Source organism: Sceloporus undulatus, chromosome 4 (assembly GCF_019175285.1).
Source record: "Sceloporus undulatus isolate JIND9_A2432 ecotype Alabama chromosome 4, SceUnd_v1.1, whole genome shotgun sequence".
In the NCBI taxonomy this organism is placed as follows: Eukaryota; Metazoa; Chordata; class Lepidosauria; order Squamata; family Phrynosomatidae; genus Sceloporus; species Sceloporus undulatus.
This window is the reverse complement of record NC_056525.1, coordinates 112477180-112492564: the sequence shown is the minus strand read 5'-3', so window position 1 is coordinate 112492564 and position 15385 is coordinate 112477180. Positions and strand designations below refer to the sequence as shown.

At 38.5% G+C, this 15385-nt stretch overlaps 1 protein-coding gene across 1 annotated transcript in view; it reads left to right on the top strand.

Annotated features, from left to right (window-relative positions):
- COL11A1 (collagen type XI alpha 1 chain) overlaps positions 1 to 15385 on the top strand; it is a gene marked incomplete at its 5' end in the record, with an annotated part of 325199 nt that overhangs the window by 155955 nt on the left and 153859 nt on the right. The window contains 2 exons of the mRNA XM_042464341.1: positions 7521 to 7574; positions 11528 to 11572. Coding sequence (XP_042320275.1) covers positions 7521 to 7574; positions 11528 to 11572 — 99 coding nt within the window. The remainder of the gene's footprint in view (positions 1 to 7520; positions 7575 to 11527; positions 11573 to 15385) is intronic.

Here is a 15385-nt window from a genome sequence, read left to right as displayed (position 1 = left end):
GGACTTCAGATCTCAGAATTCCTGATTGTCAACCAAGATGGCTCAGGCTTCTGGGAACTGAAACAAAACATCTGAAGGACCAAAGTTTGGGAACCACTGCTCTACAGGAATCCCCCCCCTTAAAAATAATAACTTAGATTGATTGCAGTGAAAGACTTAATGCTCTTGAAATAATTGCTGTGACAGTGATCAGATATAGATACAACAGTTAATATTGATTTAACTGTTCTTTTAGAAAGCTCAGGGCAGCATGACTAGGTCTCTTTGTTATCTCTTGTCCAGGGAAAGATCAGTTCAAGGCCAACTGAGTACAGTAATTGTGCTGCAGCTTTAGATTGCCCTCAGCCATGTGGTTACACAATGGCAGCTAGGCACATCAGTAGTGCAGTGAATCCACTCAAGGCTTTAGGTTGAACTTTATAGGAGATATCCAAGGTGTCTGGGCTATATTGGTGCTATGGTACAACATATTAGATATCTCTTTTAAAGTTCAAACTAAAACCCATGCAGATTCTCTGACCTGAGGTCCAGATGCCACCAACTACCTGTGTTTGTTTGGCTGCAGTTTCTAAAGTAAGGATTTAATTCTCCACTAATTTCATTCTTGGAGGAAGCAACAAATAATTTTATCAGTTTTCTTCCTCTTGCAAGGAAGCCTTTGGTTTTCAAAGGCTATTCCCTTGTTCTGTGCAAAATTTGAACATGAATTTTTGTTCAACAGTTTTGTATAGAAAATAATATTTATGTACAGAAAATTTATTTATTTTATTACAATATTTATAACTCACCCCATATCTAAAGATCTCAGCATGGCTTGCAATACAAATTTCATTTCCTATACAAAAAAAGTGATCTCTTTGGGGTGGTAGTGGTAGGAACAAAATTGATGTGTGAATATTGCACTGAATTGAACCACAGAGATTTTTGTCAATTAAGGATTCTCCTCATTAGGGTTTCCTGGTGTTTGAGAAACATATTTTCAATCATTAAAAACCAGTTTTGAATATTCTTTTCTTCCCGAACCTAAAGTACAGATTTATGAGTGATTATCAGCCAGGAGAGTTCAATAGTTCATCCATGTTCAGAAGCACTATACCTCTGAATGGCAGATGTATGACAGAGAGAAGAAGAGGATCATCATTATTCTTTCCTGCTTGTGAACTTCCAAAAATACCTTGCTGGGGACAGCACAGTAGATACTGCTAAATAAAGGAATGTACAGACAGATCTGTCCCTGTCAAAATAATCTGCAAGTCTACTCTAAAAGAAGGGAAAACTCAATGGTGTTATAAGGAGTATCCTGCTAATAACAATTCACTAGAACCATTTTAATATGTCCATAGAACACAAGGATGTGAGCATAAACATATGAAAATATCTCATTTTTGTGCTCACTTTTTCTGACTCTCAGTTGCTTCTCTCATCCTTTTCCTTGCTTTATCTTGAGTTGCAAGGCTTTCTGTTTTCCTCCTGCAATTCACACAGTTTTAAGGCATTTTTCATTATTTCTTTAAATGGGGCAGGTTTCCCCATTGACTAAAGCATAGCTATGTTTGATTCGTTCAGCAAGACATATTTTAGCCCCTTGCTTTTTAAAACCTATGCATTGTTTTCTGCGCACTTTATTTCTCAGACATGCCCTCACAAGGTGTGCATTTGGGAAATGTGAAAATACGACTTCCATTGAGACTGACAAATTTAATGAAATTTATTTCCATCCTCTGTCAGGCAACTCAACTGAAGATATCAAACTAGTTATTTTGCAAACAATTTTTTTTCATCTTAAACTTACCTTTAAAGCTAGTATTTCATATGAACTGATCTTTTAATTTCTTTCTTTTCAATAATACCAGCACAGAAATATTAAAAACACATAGAACTTTGCATGCTTTTTGTTATTTATCTGATCTTTACCTTAACCTTTATATCACTAGTGAATTTTAAACCATGGTTTTACTTCCTTTTTCTTTCTTTCTCCTTCCCTATTTTATATTATTTAAGGCTTTTGTTGGTTTTCTTTTTTAAAAAAAAGTCATTACTACAGAGGGGGTTCAGATGATTTCTGAGAAAAATTTATGTATTTGTTGCTGCAACAGTGTTATTCAGTGAGATTGCAAGAACACACAACGTATGCTTCCCACACTCCATCATGCGAGACAGACAATGCCTTTCAGCTGTCAAAGACTGAGAGACCCAACATGTATTCTTTTCCTACTTTATCTTTAATTCACAATTTCAGGGGAAAAAATGGCAGGTTTTTCTACATTTCAAATGCCAACATCATTTTCTTGCTACATTTAAAAACAAATAAAATAACAACAGCACACACTAATCTTTCCCACCTGGAACCTATCTCCACTTAGAGCACCAACTTGAGTAAGAGGAAGGGGAAAATACTACACTGACAGGTTTTGTGGATGAAATTAGCCATAAACTTTTATTGAGTATAGCTTGTAATACTATATTGGTGTGACACAGGACTGAATCCTTTTAACATCCTGTTTACCAAGGGGCTGTGTTTGAAGTGTCAGAAATATCAGGACTACCAAGTCCAAGAATATTGGGACTGTGTATCAGTCATGTAGAAATCTTTTGCTACTAAGACTTTGTCTGCACCACAGGGAAAAAAATGCAGTTTGACACCACTTTCTCTGTCATGGCTCAATGCTATGGAATCCTGGGATTCATAGTTTGCTGTGGCACCAGAGCATTTAGGGAAGGCAAAATAGCTCACAAAACTACAAATCCCATAATTCCATAGGATGGACCCATGGCAGTTAAAGCGGTGTCAAACTCCATTAATTCTGCAGAGTAGATGCAACCTCAGATATGTGGCACACATGCTAGCCCACAAACTGAGCTGGAAACTTACAACCTTTTTCTCAGGGCTCCTTACAGGGTAGTATATTCCTTAAAGCCTCAGGCCTTCCAAAAGTGTTTATAGCTCAGTACTTCCAGGATTTCTACTGGAATGTCACAAGAACTGGATCAGAAATGTTTAACATAAATAAGTTTATTGAGGAAGGGGAAACTCCCACTTTAAATAAGATCACACAATTCCTTCTTGCACTTTTCAACCAGTTGCCAACATGTATCTGTAGCAATCATTAATGTAGGGCAGGGTATGTGGTGGTGTCCTGGTCAGCCAGGACCAATGCTATATAATGCCAGGGAGCAGACCAGAAAGAAGACTGTCCCCATGATGGCCCACACCACTGGTAGCTCTCCACCTTTGGATTACTCCAAATTAGCCCAAATAATCTTCCACCACTATTCCCATGATGCCACTGACTGCAATTTAAATTAGTCCTAGTCTAAACTTTATAGACATAACATATTTTCTCCTTTTCTTTTCTCCTTGGATCCAGATCTGCATTTGTGGGGAGAGTTTTGAGACAGATAATCTCATGGGCCTCTCTTTCATGGCAGTTTTCCTATTGCCCATTTGCCTTAGCAAAACTGGACAAAAAGAGAGGGCAAGTCAAATAAATAATAAAATCCTTCTCATTGATTTGTACTTGGACTGGGCAAATGAAAAGAAGTGAAATCAGGATTTCTAATCCTGTGAGACTCCCCCTGAGATCTGACATAAGAATCACACCAGATATCACTCTAAGTCTCATGATGGCAATACCATTGCAAGACTTCATCAGCCCCTGTTCCTATTCAGAGCTTGGAGTAACTGTCACTGGTGAATTCCCATGAAAAGCTCCACACAAATAGCACCGCTCTGGGAGGCATCAAAATAAACCTTCCCATAGTCTTCTCACCGATTATACGTTTGAAGTGGGCAAGTGGAAGAGCAGACAGCAAGGTCAAGGAGGAGGAACATTACCCTTCTTTCAACTATTATGGACTGAGCAGTTGCTCCAGAATGTTGCTTCTTGATGATGGACTTAATCAGCTTCTTAATAATTTCTTTTTTAAAAAAAAAATACTTTTACTGATAATATGAATAGAAGCATCAAAACATCATAGAAAATTAGATGTCCATATATACAGAATTTATAATTCTTCATAATTTCTGTGAGTCTCTTATATTTTAGTGAATGATTTTTGTTGTTGTAAATACAAATTTGTACTAGGAGTGGATTGATGTTTGCAGGAGACTTGAAGTAAATGCTGCTTTTTATGCTTTTCTGTTGCTCTTGGAAATGTGGTGACTGGAATATATTCCTTTCTAGAAATATAGTTAGTTCAGTTGTTCATATACTGTATTGATTCATGTATTCATTCATTTTAATTTCAAGGACTTCTGTCTCCAGTCTCCTGAGGAGAGTTTTATTATCTCTGTATGGGGGAATATTTGATTTCCAAAAATTACATTCTGTCTTATGATAATTATAAATGGCCCTCAGAATAATTTTTTTATATGTTGAAGGGTAAATTAAGCCTAGCAACTAGACAGACAGCCTTGAGCAACCTAACTCACTGTGTTAAAATTAGACTGACTTATTTTATCTTTGTTAAAACACATCCTAACTAAGGCTTTTGAGTGGATGTCAGATACACTTGCAAAAAAAGTCCCTACTGTCAGGTTATGTATATACGGGATGCTTGAAACAGCGTCAGACTCCCTATTAGTCTCTTGTGGAAGAGGAAATAAAATAGAATATGGCTGATTTCCTTTAGCCAGCAAAAATTCACACTGCTGTCTCACATGCATCTCTACATAAGTCATTCTCTGCATTCTTAGCTGCACACTACAGTGCCAAATAGGGATGTAAATCTTCACTAAGGGGCCAAACAGTCAGCCTGGAAAAGTCAGCTTCTGTGTGGCTTAGGGGTGAGGTGTTTTGATACCTGAAAGTCACCAAGATGTCTGGAAGTCGCGCTGGGCGATCACATGGGGGCAGCTTCCAGATGCTCCGAGGGTGTGGGATTTTGATGACACATGCTCCTGGACCCAGAAGCCACCCTGGGGTTATGTCCAAAACCAGCCCACAAAGAAGCAGATCTTTTCCCTCTCCTATTTTTAATTAATGTTATTCCAGTTAAATATTGTTATTTTTATTGTTCTTATTTTGTATTGATGGGAGGGAGGGTAGAAGGGTGACAGTTTTCGGGGATTGTTTCGTTATTTTTTTCTATGACTTTGTATTTGAAATTTTCTTTGTTGTTACCCACCTCGATCCTCAAACAGGAAAGGCAGGATACAAATAAATAAATAAATAAATAAATAAATAAATAAATAAATAATTGGGCTGGTGGCAGGGTGGATTGGGGCCACAGCATGTGCTTGCCATGGCTCCAGGGTGGCCCCAATCTGCCTTTTTGGGGCAGTCTGTTTTGCTCCTAATTTTGTTATTGAAGGAAGAAATGAGTAATTTTATTGATTTTCTTCCTGCAGCAATAAAGTCCCTCAAAAAGATTTCGTGCTTGAAGACTATTTGCAGTGTGGGATTTATTATGCACAAATAAATCAATATGTAATATTTTTAATTCTGTTTTTAAAACAGCATTGTTTTTAAAGTACAGTGGGTCCTTGTTATCCCCTGGGGTTTGGTTCCAGGACTTCCTGTGGATTACAAAATCCATGGATTAAAACCCATTAAATACAATGGCATAGGAAAATGGGGTCCCTTATATAAAATGGAAAATCAAGGTTTGCTATTTGGAATTTATATTTTTGGGGAATATTTTCAAGCCATGGATGTTGGAATCCATGGATAAAAAAAATCTGTGGATAAAGAGGGCCAACTGTATATTCTGTGAGCCTTCTTCAGTCCAATTAAGGAGATAGGCAGCATATAAACAAGATAAAATAAAATAAAAAGTACGTGTGGTTTTTCTGGTCAGGAACTAGCAATTTCTGCACCGAAAAATATTTCTGCATAGAAATAATATTTTATGCATGTTATACTGTTTCCTGCACAAATAGCCTTTGATGTTCATGCTATCTATTGCTGCTTTGACACCCTTTTCTTCTCTGCTTTAACTATCCTGGAGTGTTCTAAGCCAATCAGGTATTATGTGGTAGATCTAATAATGTCAGAACACATCATAACTTCCCCTTTAGGGCAGTGTACTTGTTAGAGAAAAAAATCTTTGGGATGGGTGATGTCTCGTTCTGCCGGTGGTTCTGAACTGGTACCAACTGGAACAGATGCAATCTTCTTAGCTACTCAGGATCAAAGTAACTTCTACACAGAGTTTCACTCAAATGAGGGTTTATTGACTTTGTTGCTATTTACACTTTACAGCAGGCTACTATACATCTATACTCTTTCAGAGTCCATGCTAGAAGCTTGAATGTGACATCAGTCTTTGTTCTCTCAAAAGATCAACCTTCCCACCAAGTGGACACACCTCTTTCCCATGAAGTCACCATGCTACACAGGAGCATAACAATAATACATTTGTTTATATTATGTCTCAGCACATGTCCTTGAAGACATTCTTCCAGGCCTAGGCTTTCTGGCCTTCAACAGGAACCATTTTAAAGCTTAGTTAACCATTGACACATCTGAACATTTTCAATACAATTTAGAAATATATTTTAACAGTACTGACATAACTTAAAGTAACATAATCCCATGTAATGAGTGGGATATACTAATCATATAAAACATAGGTGATTAGTTTATCCTTCTCATAGCTGAAGACAATCAGATCATTGGTAGAATTTGCTTTACCAATCAATTTCTTTGCAAAAATATTCTCATGAAACTACCAGAAGTAGGGGTACTTTCTGACTTTGATGACAATTTATACAAAAAAAATCTACAATTTATCTTATACTACATGATACCTTATCAGAAATCAATATTTCCTGTATAAAATTTCACAAAAAATGAAAATTATTAGATAGAGAATGGCATTTTTTGTAGACTACCTTTGTTCTTTTGTTGTTCCAACAAAGACTGCTGTAGTTCCAACATTTGTCATGTTGTCTTATGTGTGCTATTTTTATGATTCAATATTAGCCATTTTGAGGTATCACTTTTACGTTTGGCAATTTTCAACCATTCACCCAATTTTATTTGAGATTATCACCATAAGAGAAGTTTGGCACAAACCAAATATTAGATATTAGTTCATTACATCCAGTTGGCTAAGAGGAACAGGATACAAACTCATAATAAAGAAAGAAAGAGATGCAGGCATAATAAACCATGTTGTTTACAAAAGCACTTCGAAAGCTATTCTCTAAGCCCTGTTCAGTTCTCAGAATTCCCGAGCCAGCATGGCCAGTGACAACTGTGTTCCAATAAAGCATGGCTGCTATGAAGGATTCTGGGAGTTGTAAGTAAAGTATCTTTTCCCAGCTCTGGTAATAAGTTAATACAACTCTTTCAGTTGTGAACTTAGCCCTTCCCTGTCCAAATAACACATTTCTGAGTATCAGTCAGGTGGCAAGTTCAAAATGACTTTTACGAGGTTCTGAATGTTGGAGCATTATCTTCCTTCCTTCTTACTGATTGCATTTTCACTTTGTTCATAAGTAATCTTTTGCTTGCAGCTATTTGCAGCCTTATCTTTGATTGGTTTCTCAAAAGTGTTTCTTCCTCTCTCTTCAGGGACCCCCAGGCAAGCCTGGCCTTGCTGGACTTCCTGGTGCTGATGGCCCTCCTGTAAGTAGCATAACATTTTGTCATTTTTTTTATTTTATTTTAGGAAGGAAGGGGAAAAAATCACTTTGCAGCTCCATGCTCATGAATTTCAACAAGGAGATCACATCCCTGATAGCTAAGAGCAGAACCTGTAAAACATATCCAATTTCATTATTTGAACTTGATCCATGTTTCTCATCTAGGGCTTTAAGTTTTTTTTAAAAAAAAGAGCTACTGAAAGGGCAGATGAGAAATACCATTGACATTGAAGCTACAAACATGAAAGAAAATAAAACACATTTAGATGTCTGACCTGTTTGGTCTGGTGCAGATGTGAATTACTGGAAACTAACATGATGGAAATGCTAGTGGAGACTTGTCTTTGCAGGGAAATGTGAATCTTTATTCTGTTGGCAATATATTTGTTTGTCATCTGACTGCTAGTATAGGGAAATTGAGTGCTTAATGCGATGAAGCTTTTATGTTCCAACCAAAAACTACGAAAATTAAATTTTGAGTGAGTAAAACCACTTAATCATAACAAAGCATTTTCTAGCATCTTAAACACTAGTCTGTTTATTGTGCTGAACTTTTCTTTACCAGTGCATCTTCATCAGGATGAAGGTGGCCTTCCATGTTTGGCTGTTTGACGTGGTTAACTAGATTATTGTTAGTTAGTTGTGTGAATTTTAATTGAATGATTGATTGAATTTATATATGCATAATCTGGTATTTCTTAATCATTATTTTCTTTGCTTTTACATTATGCATCTGTCCTATCTTTTATAACAAATAATATATGTTAGTTATGACTAGAAAGTCCAATGATTTTAATAGGGTTACCATATGAATATTACATTTAAAGCAAAGAGCTAACTAAATTCATTTGTCCTAACTGGAGTAAACCAATTAAATTTGACTGAAATAAATGTTGACTAGCCAAATTCCCATTGATTCAGTGGATCTCCTCTACGTGGGGCTAAGAGTTGGATTTAGCCCTAGGTCTGATGAGTACTTGTACCTTTGTTGTTTTTATGTATTGAAGGAAACTGGAATAGAGTAATCCAGGGTTGGGCAAGTGCAAACAGAGCAGGGTCCATCTCTCCTTCCTATGCCTGTAAGACAGAGTGCAGCAGCACATTTCAGCATACACCATGTGGCATCATGTCACTTCTAGCCACATTTAGGCCAATTTTTGATTGATCCCCCCACACTTTTTTGGTCTGTTTTGGGTGGGGGTTGAGGAGCCACTGGAGTTAGAGTCGCAAAATGTTGCCTTTTAGGGTGGTTTGGGGAGCAAAAAAATACACCCCATACTTACCCTGAAAATAATTAAAATGGAGGGGATCTGGGGGCTTTGAGGGGCTTTCTGCTTTCACAGGCTGTGCTTAGGGGTCCCAAAGGTCACATGTGGCTGTAGGTCACACTTTGCTCTCTCCTGCAGTAATTCAGGGACTCAACATTGACAGGGAATTTGAACTAAAAGAAAGTGATAGATATTCTATATAGGGAGGGAAAAATTGGGAAAATTCAGAGAAGTAAAGTGATACTTTATGTTTAGAGTGTATAGGATTAGAGCCTGAGTAATATTATTAAACTAATAATTATTTTGCTATTCTGAAAATGTCTATATGGACAACAAAACAGGAAAAAATTATTAGCTGCTTGTGGATTTAGCCCAACTGGAAGAGCCTTCTGACTATTGATTTCCACATGCTATAAAATATTTCCATTACTGTTTTCTTTCATCTTGTGCCATAACTTTAATGGTGTGCTTAGGGTAATGTTCAGTGACAAATAAAAACAATCAGTTCACATCATCCATAGAAAAATACATCAAATGGGAAAAGTCACAAATGCTTTACATGCTCTTTCATTATTATTTTTATGGAATTATTTGGTCCTGAAACAAAACAGCAGCTTCAAAAATGCCTTTTTATTTTAGGTAGTAATTCATCATTTCATGGAAAGTCACTAAAGTGATGTTATGCTGTCAATGTGATTAGATCAGTCTCTTGAGATTTCCCACATCCTTTTCAGAATGATTTAGGGATTTCCATATGAAGTATGATTCTGTGGTCTATAATTTCTAACTACTTCAGAAATCCAATGTGTACCTTAGGCTAGAACTAGACATTACAAGTGATTCATGGCTGCCACTGAAATCAGCAGTACTGTTTCTTTTCTTTCAGTTTCCCCCACTAACTTCTACCACTAAAAGATGTGTTATGAATATCATCCATGCCAGAAAGTAAAAGAAAGTTGAAGAGAGACAGTGCTGTTGATTATAGCAGCAGTAATGTGACTGGGTTCCCATCCACCCCCATAAGTGACAGCCAGTGAAATAGAAAGGAGTTTTTAAAAATGTACAGGATGATGACATCAAAACTATTGATCTTTTATTTCAGCAATTGCTTCCTAAATAGGTTTTATATCAACTGTATGGACCATAGATGTCCCTTGTCTTTTAACCGGTATTCCCCCCCCCCAGAATTTTCAGTATATATTCATGAAATCTGAGATGGGCTAAAAAAAAAGAAGAAGAAGAAGAAGAAGCACATCTCTATACAATGGCCGCAATACCACCTCTAACACAATCTCTGCCCATGCAATTACATGTCCCTCACATCCCTAAAAGACAGTTTTCAAGCACCAGGTGTGCACCAGGCGGGGTACAGTTAAAGGGGGCAGGCTACACCTGATAGCAATGATCTGTTGCTAGGGTAGGAGCTGAACATGTCCTCCTAGATCTTCAACAACTTGCTGGAGACCTGAGAAGTCAGCTTTTTTCTCACAGCTGCAGAACTACATCCAGGTTGGCTGCTAACTGGGTGCCTTTCTCATCTCACCACCTCACCCTCAGCAGATGCACAGACATCACAGCACACTCTAGGTCTGCAGTTCTCAACCTCTGGGTCACAACCTCTTTGGGGGTTGAATGACCCTTTCACAGGGGTTGCAAAATTACAGCTATGAAGTAGCAATGAAAATAATTTTATGGTTGGGGGTCACCACAACATGAGGAACTGTATTAAAGGGTTCCGGCATTAGGAAGGTTGAGAACCACTGCTATAGATGCTTGAAAGGAGCTGGGGAATGTGGAAGGTATGGAGTGGTGGAGTGAATATCAACTTTTCTATGATATAGAAAGGGATAAATATGCATAACCTCGGGTTACCCTTGTATGTGTCAAGAGGACTGTGACCAGTGTCATGAATGTACTACAAGTTGTGAAGATGGACACTGACAGGCAATACAGGTGGGTGGGGGCGTTGACAGGATTTATGATATTACAGGATTTATACCAGATCAAAACATCCTCCAAGCCATGAAAACCGCCACAATGTTGTGACAAAATTAAACCAGGGCAAATGTAAACTCAAGTTATTTCTAGTTTTCTTAGAGTGCAAAGGGGTTTTTGATTTAGCTCAGCTTCGGCTGGTCTGTGATTAGTTCAGACAGCCCTTTTCTGTTTGTCTGTTATGAATGCCATCTAAAAGTTAGACGTATTCATTAAAAAAGAATAAACTATAAACTCTACCTAAATGACACTTCCAGTTTAGAACCAGTGTGTTGATGGATGTATAACATCTGAAGGGAGAAGCTAATACATGGATTTCCTGTGTGAGAACTTCCAAAAAATATCCCCTTGGTCAATGTGAAGAAATGTGATTCTGGCCAACTTTGTTACTATGATCAAAACTGGATTGAATTTACTGACACTTGCAGTGTATTCCAAAAATCCTGGGAATTATAGTTTGAAAGGTTGCTGAGAATTCTGTTAGAAACTTCTAGCCATCCTCAAGAAAAGAAAAGAAAAGAAAAGTACTTTCTTAGGAGAAGAGAAAGTTATTCAATGCATGGTCATTCTGACTGAATTTATTTATACATTGAAATGTCTGCGTTGAACTGAATGTGCATAATGATGTATATATGTCCACATACTAACTGTCCCCACCATGCTTTATAAATAGGGTCATCCAGGCAAAGAAGGCCAGTCTGGAGACAAAGGAGCTTTGGTATGTTTATCCTTTTTTGCCATGTCTGTATGTTCTTGTTATATTTAGGACATATTGAAGAAAGCCTTTTATGCCTTAGATTCAGATTGTGAGAAATACTACAAAAAGGCTCCAAAAGCAGAAGAAGCTTAATTTATATTTGTCCTTCTAGAAATAACTGTGAATATATACTTTATTTGGTTACAGACTGATGAAATGGGGCATGTTTACTGAAAGCATGAACTCACCCTCCCCTTGACATTTCCTACCTTCATGCTTTCATTCTTATTCATAATATCCTATGGCCTTTGTGAGAGAGGAGGGAGATGGGGGGTGGACCAACATTCCCAGATTCAAACAAAAAGGGAAGGGAAGGGCAGAGGTTTCCTCTACCAGGCCTTCTGAGGAATGTCAAGACTGGATGAGGAAGGCGCTGAGGAGGAGAGGAGACCCGCAACTCCAGTCAACACAGGGGAGCTAAGCCAGCCAGAGGAGGAAAGGAAGAGGGAAGGATTAAAGGAAGCCGGAAAGGCAGAACAAGCTGAAGCTTTAAAGGAATGGGGGAGTGATCGGGAGGAGGAGAGAGATGTAGACAGTGAGGGAAAGAGGCGACTGGACAAATTGGGGAAAAGGAGACACTGAAAGCCAGGAACAGCCTCACCTTGGCAGGGAGAGGCAGCTGCAGAAGAAGAGGTTTGGGGACGTGAAGTAGGCTTGATGGGGGCAGAGGATTAGTGCAGGGTCAGGGCCACCTCTCCATGTAGCCCTCCCCAAACCCCACTGCTCCTGGACTTGGGAAGAGACCTGTGGCCTGGCCACAGGAGGCAAGCAGCTGAGGAAGGGGAAGGTGGTTCCTAGAGAAATATGAGTGGGAGACCCCTGAGAAAGGAGTGAGGCCAACCCCAGGCAGGGCCCAAGAACATTAGTCTAAGTGAGGGAGTCAGACTGAAACTACCCTCAAGAGAATGAGGATGGTGTCCTAGAACTTGCTTTGGACTTTTTGGTTGAATCAACCTATGTCTGGTGATGCTGTTGTGTTGGAAGGTGTTTTAATAAAGGTTGTTGGCACCTGCAAATAAAGACTGCAGCTGCCTTCTTGGAACCATGGATGCACATGGCCACAGAGGCCACCCTCCCATCCTGGGGGCTGGAGAGAGTGACAGCCTTCTTACTTTGTGGAGAAGAAGGCATATTTAAGCACACAGGTTGAGCCTTGGCATCAGCCAATGAGAATGTTACCAGGAGGGATATAAAGAGAGAGAGAAAGGGCTGAGATTAGATAGGGAATTGGTTAGGGTCAAGATAGCAAGTACCCAGAGGGGATGAAGAGCCATTGAAGCTGGAATAGGCTGCAGAGAAAGGCAGTTTAAAAAAGTTTAAAGTACCCAAGTGTCCTGGGTGAACTGAAGTGTTGTTCTAGGAATGATTTAGTTCCAAAACTCACTGCAGAAATAATCCAGTTTGAGACTGCTTCAACTGCCCTGGCTCAATGCTGGGGAACTCTGGGGAAGTGTAGTGTTTGTCAGACATCTAGCTTTCTCTGTCAGAGAGCTCTGGTGCCACAAGAAACTACAATTCTCATGATTCCCTAGCACTGAGCCAGGGCAGTTGAAGTGGTTTCAAACTGGATTCTTTCTGCAGTGTGTTTTGGACCATAGTGTATAATGATAAATGAGACATAAATAATTTAGAAGAGGTGTAGTTAATAAAAGTGTAATAAAGATTCTGAGTGTTTTGGTTTAAAATGGAAACAGTTATAAAGACAAGAAACAACAAAGGTCAAACAATGCACCAAATAAAGAATTCCAGTAACATATCAATATCCAGCACAAGAGATACTGTATTTGACTTAACTTGCAAATAAATTTATAACTGTGTTTCAACAAGTAACTGTCTGGAGTAATTTCAGAAGTACAGTGTGCACATTACCAACATCAAGGATTTTTATTTATTTTTTTAGTGCTAAGACCTCTTGAGTAGTTTGGTGAAATAAGTCACCGTCACACTTGTTCTCTTCAGTTTGTTGTTGTGTGCCTTCAAGTCATTTCTGACTTACGGTGACCCTAAGGCCAACCTATCACAGGGTTTTCTTGTCAAGTTTCTTCATCAGAAGGGGTTTGCTTTGGCCATCTCTGAGGCTGAGAGAGTGAGACTTGCCCAAAGTCAGCCAGTGGGTTTCCATGGCCAAGTTTGGATTCAACCTCTGGTCTTCCAGAGTCCTAGTCCAAAACTCAAACCACTACACCACAGTGGCTCTTCAGTACTATTCAGCTATTGCCATGGTAGGGAAGCTTTTTCTGAAGTACAAGATTATACAATTGTGAAACACACCCAATCAATGGTATTTCACCTGTTTGGGGCTGGCAAAGCAATTCAATGTGAGAAGACCAGCAAACTGACATTTTTGTGTGTTTGTTCATGCTAACGGATTGGGCAAAAAAGGACAAAATCAATTGATATTGATATTGAAGGACTGATCCACCCTTGTGTTTGTGGATAATTTCTGCAAAGTCTACATGACTATCATATACCAGCATACACTTATTACTCTCTGGCTGTTTTGTTCTACTATCCTTCTCCCTCAATGGTGAGAAAGAAAATTACACCATCATAGAGTTAGAAAATACTTTCTGAGATGAGTAGCACAACTGTCAAAGAACAGCATGAGAGGAGGAGCCATAACTGCACAGTAGAGTACATGTCTGAGGCAGAAAGTCTGGAGTTGAATTCTTGACCTCTCCTGTCTGAAACCCTGAAGATGAGATACCAGTCAATGGAGATTACCTGAGCTAGGTGGATGGAAGTTTGATTCAGTACAAGGAAGCTTCTTTACTCAATTCTCTGACTTCTGAGAATTGTTTTTTTTTCATGTCTCTACTTGAAAAATCTTGGGAGAAAGTAATTACCTGTTTTCTTCAAGCAACTTCTTCCATCTGCCAACCCATCTAGCAATCAAGAAGAATTTCTAGACTGTAGAAAAATCTATTCTACTGCAAATCAAACCCATGTTTTTCTGTCCACATATTTTCTCCAGTATGCTCCAGTGGACATGTATTGATTACTTCTCTGTCCACAGTCCCTGTGTGTGTATGGATATGTAACAAGTATCATTTTAGCATTCAGAGTAAAGAGGGGAGGAGATATGCCCTATACTGTGCACATTCTATAGCCTAAGTCTGTGCTGGTTCTGTGCTGGGATCAGTTCTGAAGACTGAGTAAATTATGACATTAGAAATATTTTTGCATAACATCACCAAACTCTGTCAATTGGACTTACCACTTCAATCTAGCTGCAGGATTTTGAACTGGCACATGGCACATAAAGGTGAACATGGCAGGTTGAAGCCTTAAACCTCTGTGACATTGACATGATCAGTTCAGTACCATGGGTGAATAGACTGGGAATGGAGGAACTGTCAACAGCACAGAACATAAAAACAGTACATAGGGATTTTAAGCAATGAAAGCAATAAACAAGCTCTTTTTATTCAGTTGTCATGACTGTTAGGTCTCATAATTGACTAACATGAAGAATTCCTAATAGTAAAGGCCTATTAACATGCATGTTATTACCAAAAGAAACAATGTTTACAATTCCTTGATAGTGGACAGGTGGAATGAGCAGGGACAAGGGCATGGTAGATCCATTCAGTAAATATCAAGTGTTCAGTAAAACCTCTTTTTGATGCTTTCAAGAAATGTTTGCTAATACAGCAAGCTAGGATAATGTATCTGTATGTGCTATGTAGCATTGGATGTAACTCTTGTGAGAGATAAAATAAAAGTTCCTTTGATGTCCCTGATCATTCATGAATGATAAATGTTTGTTAAACA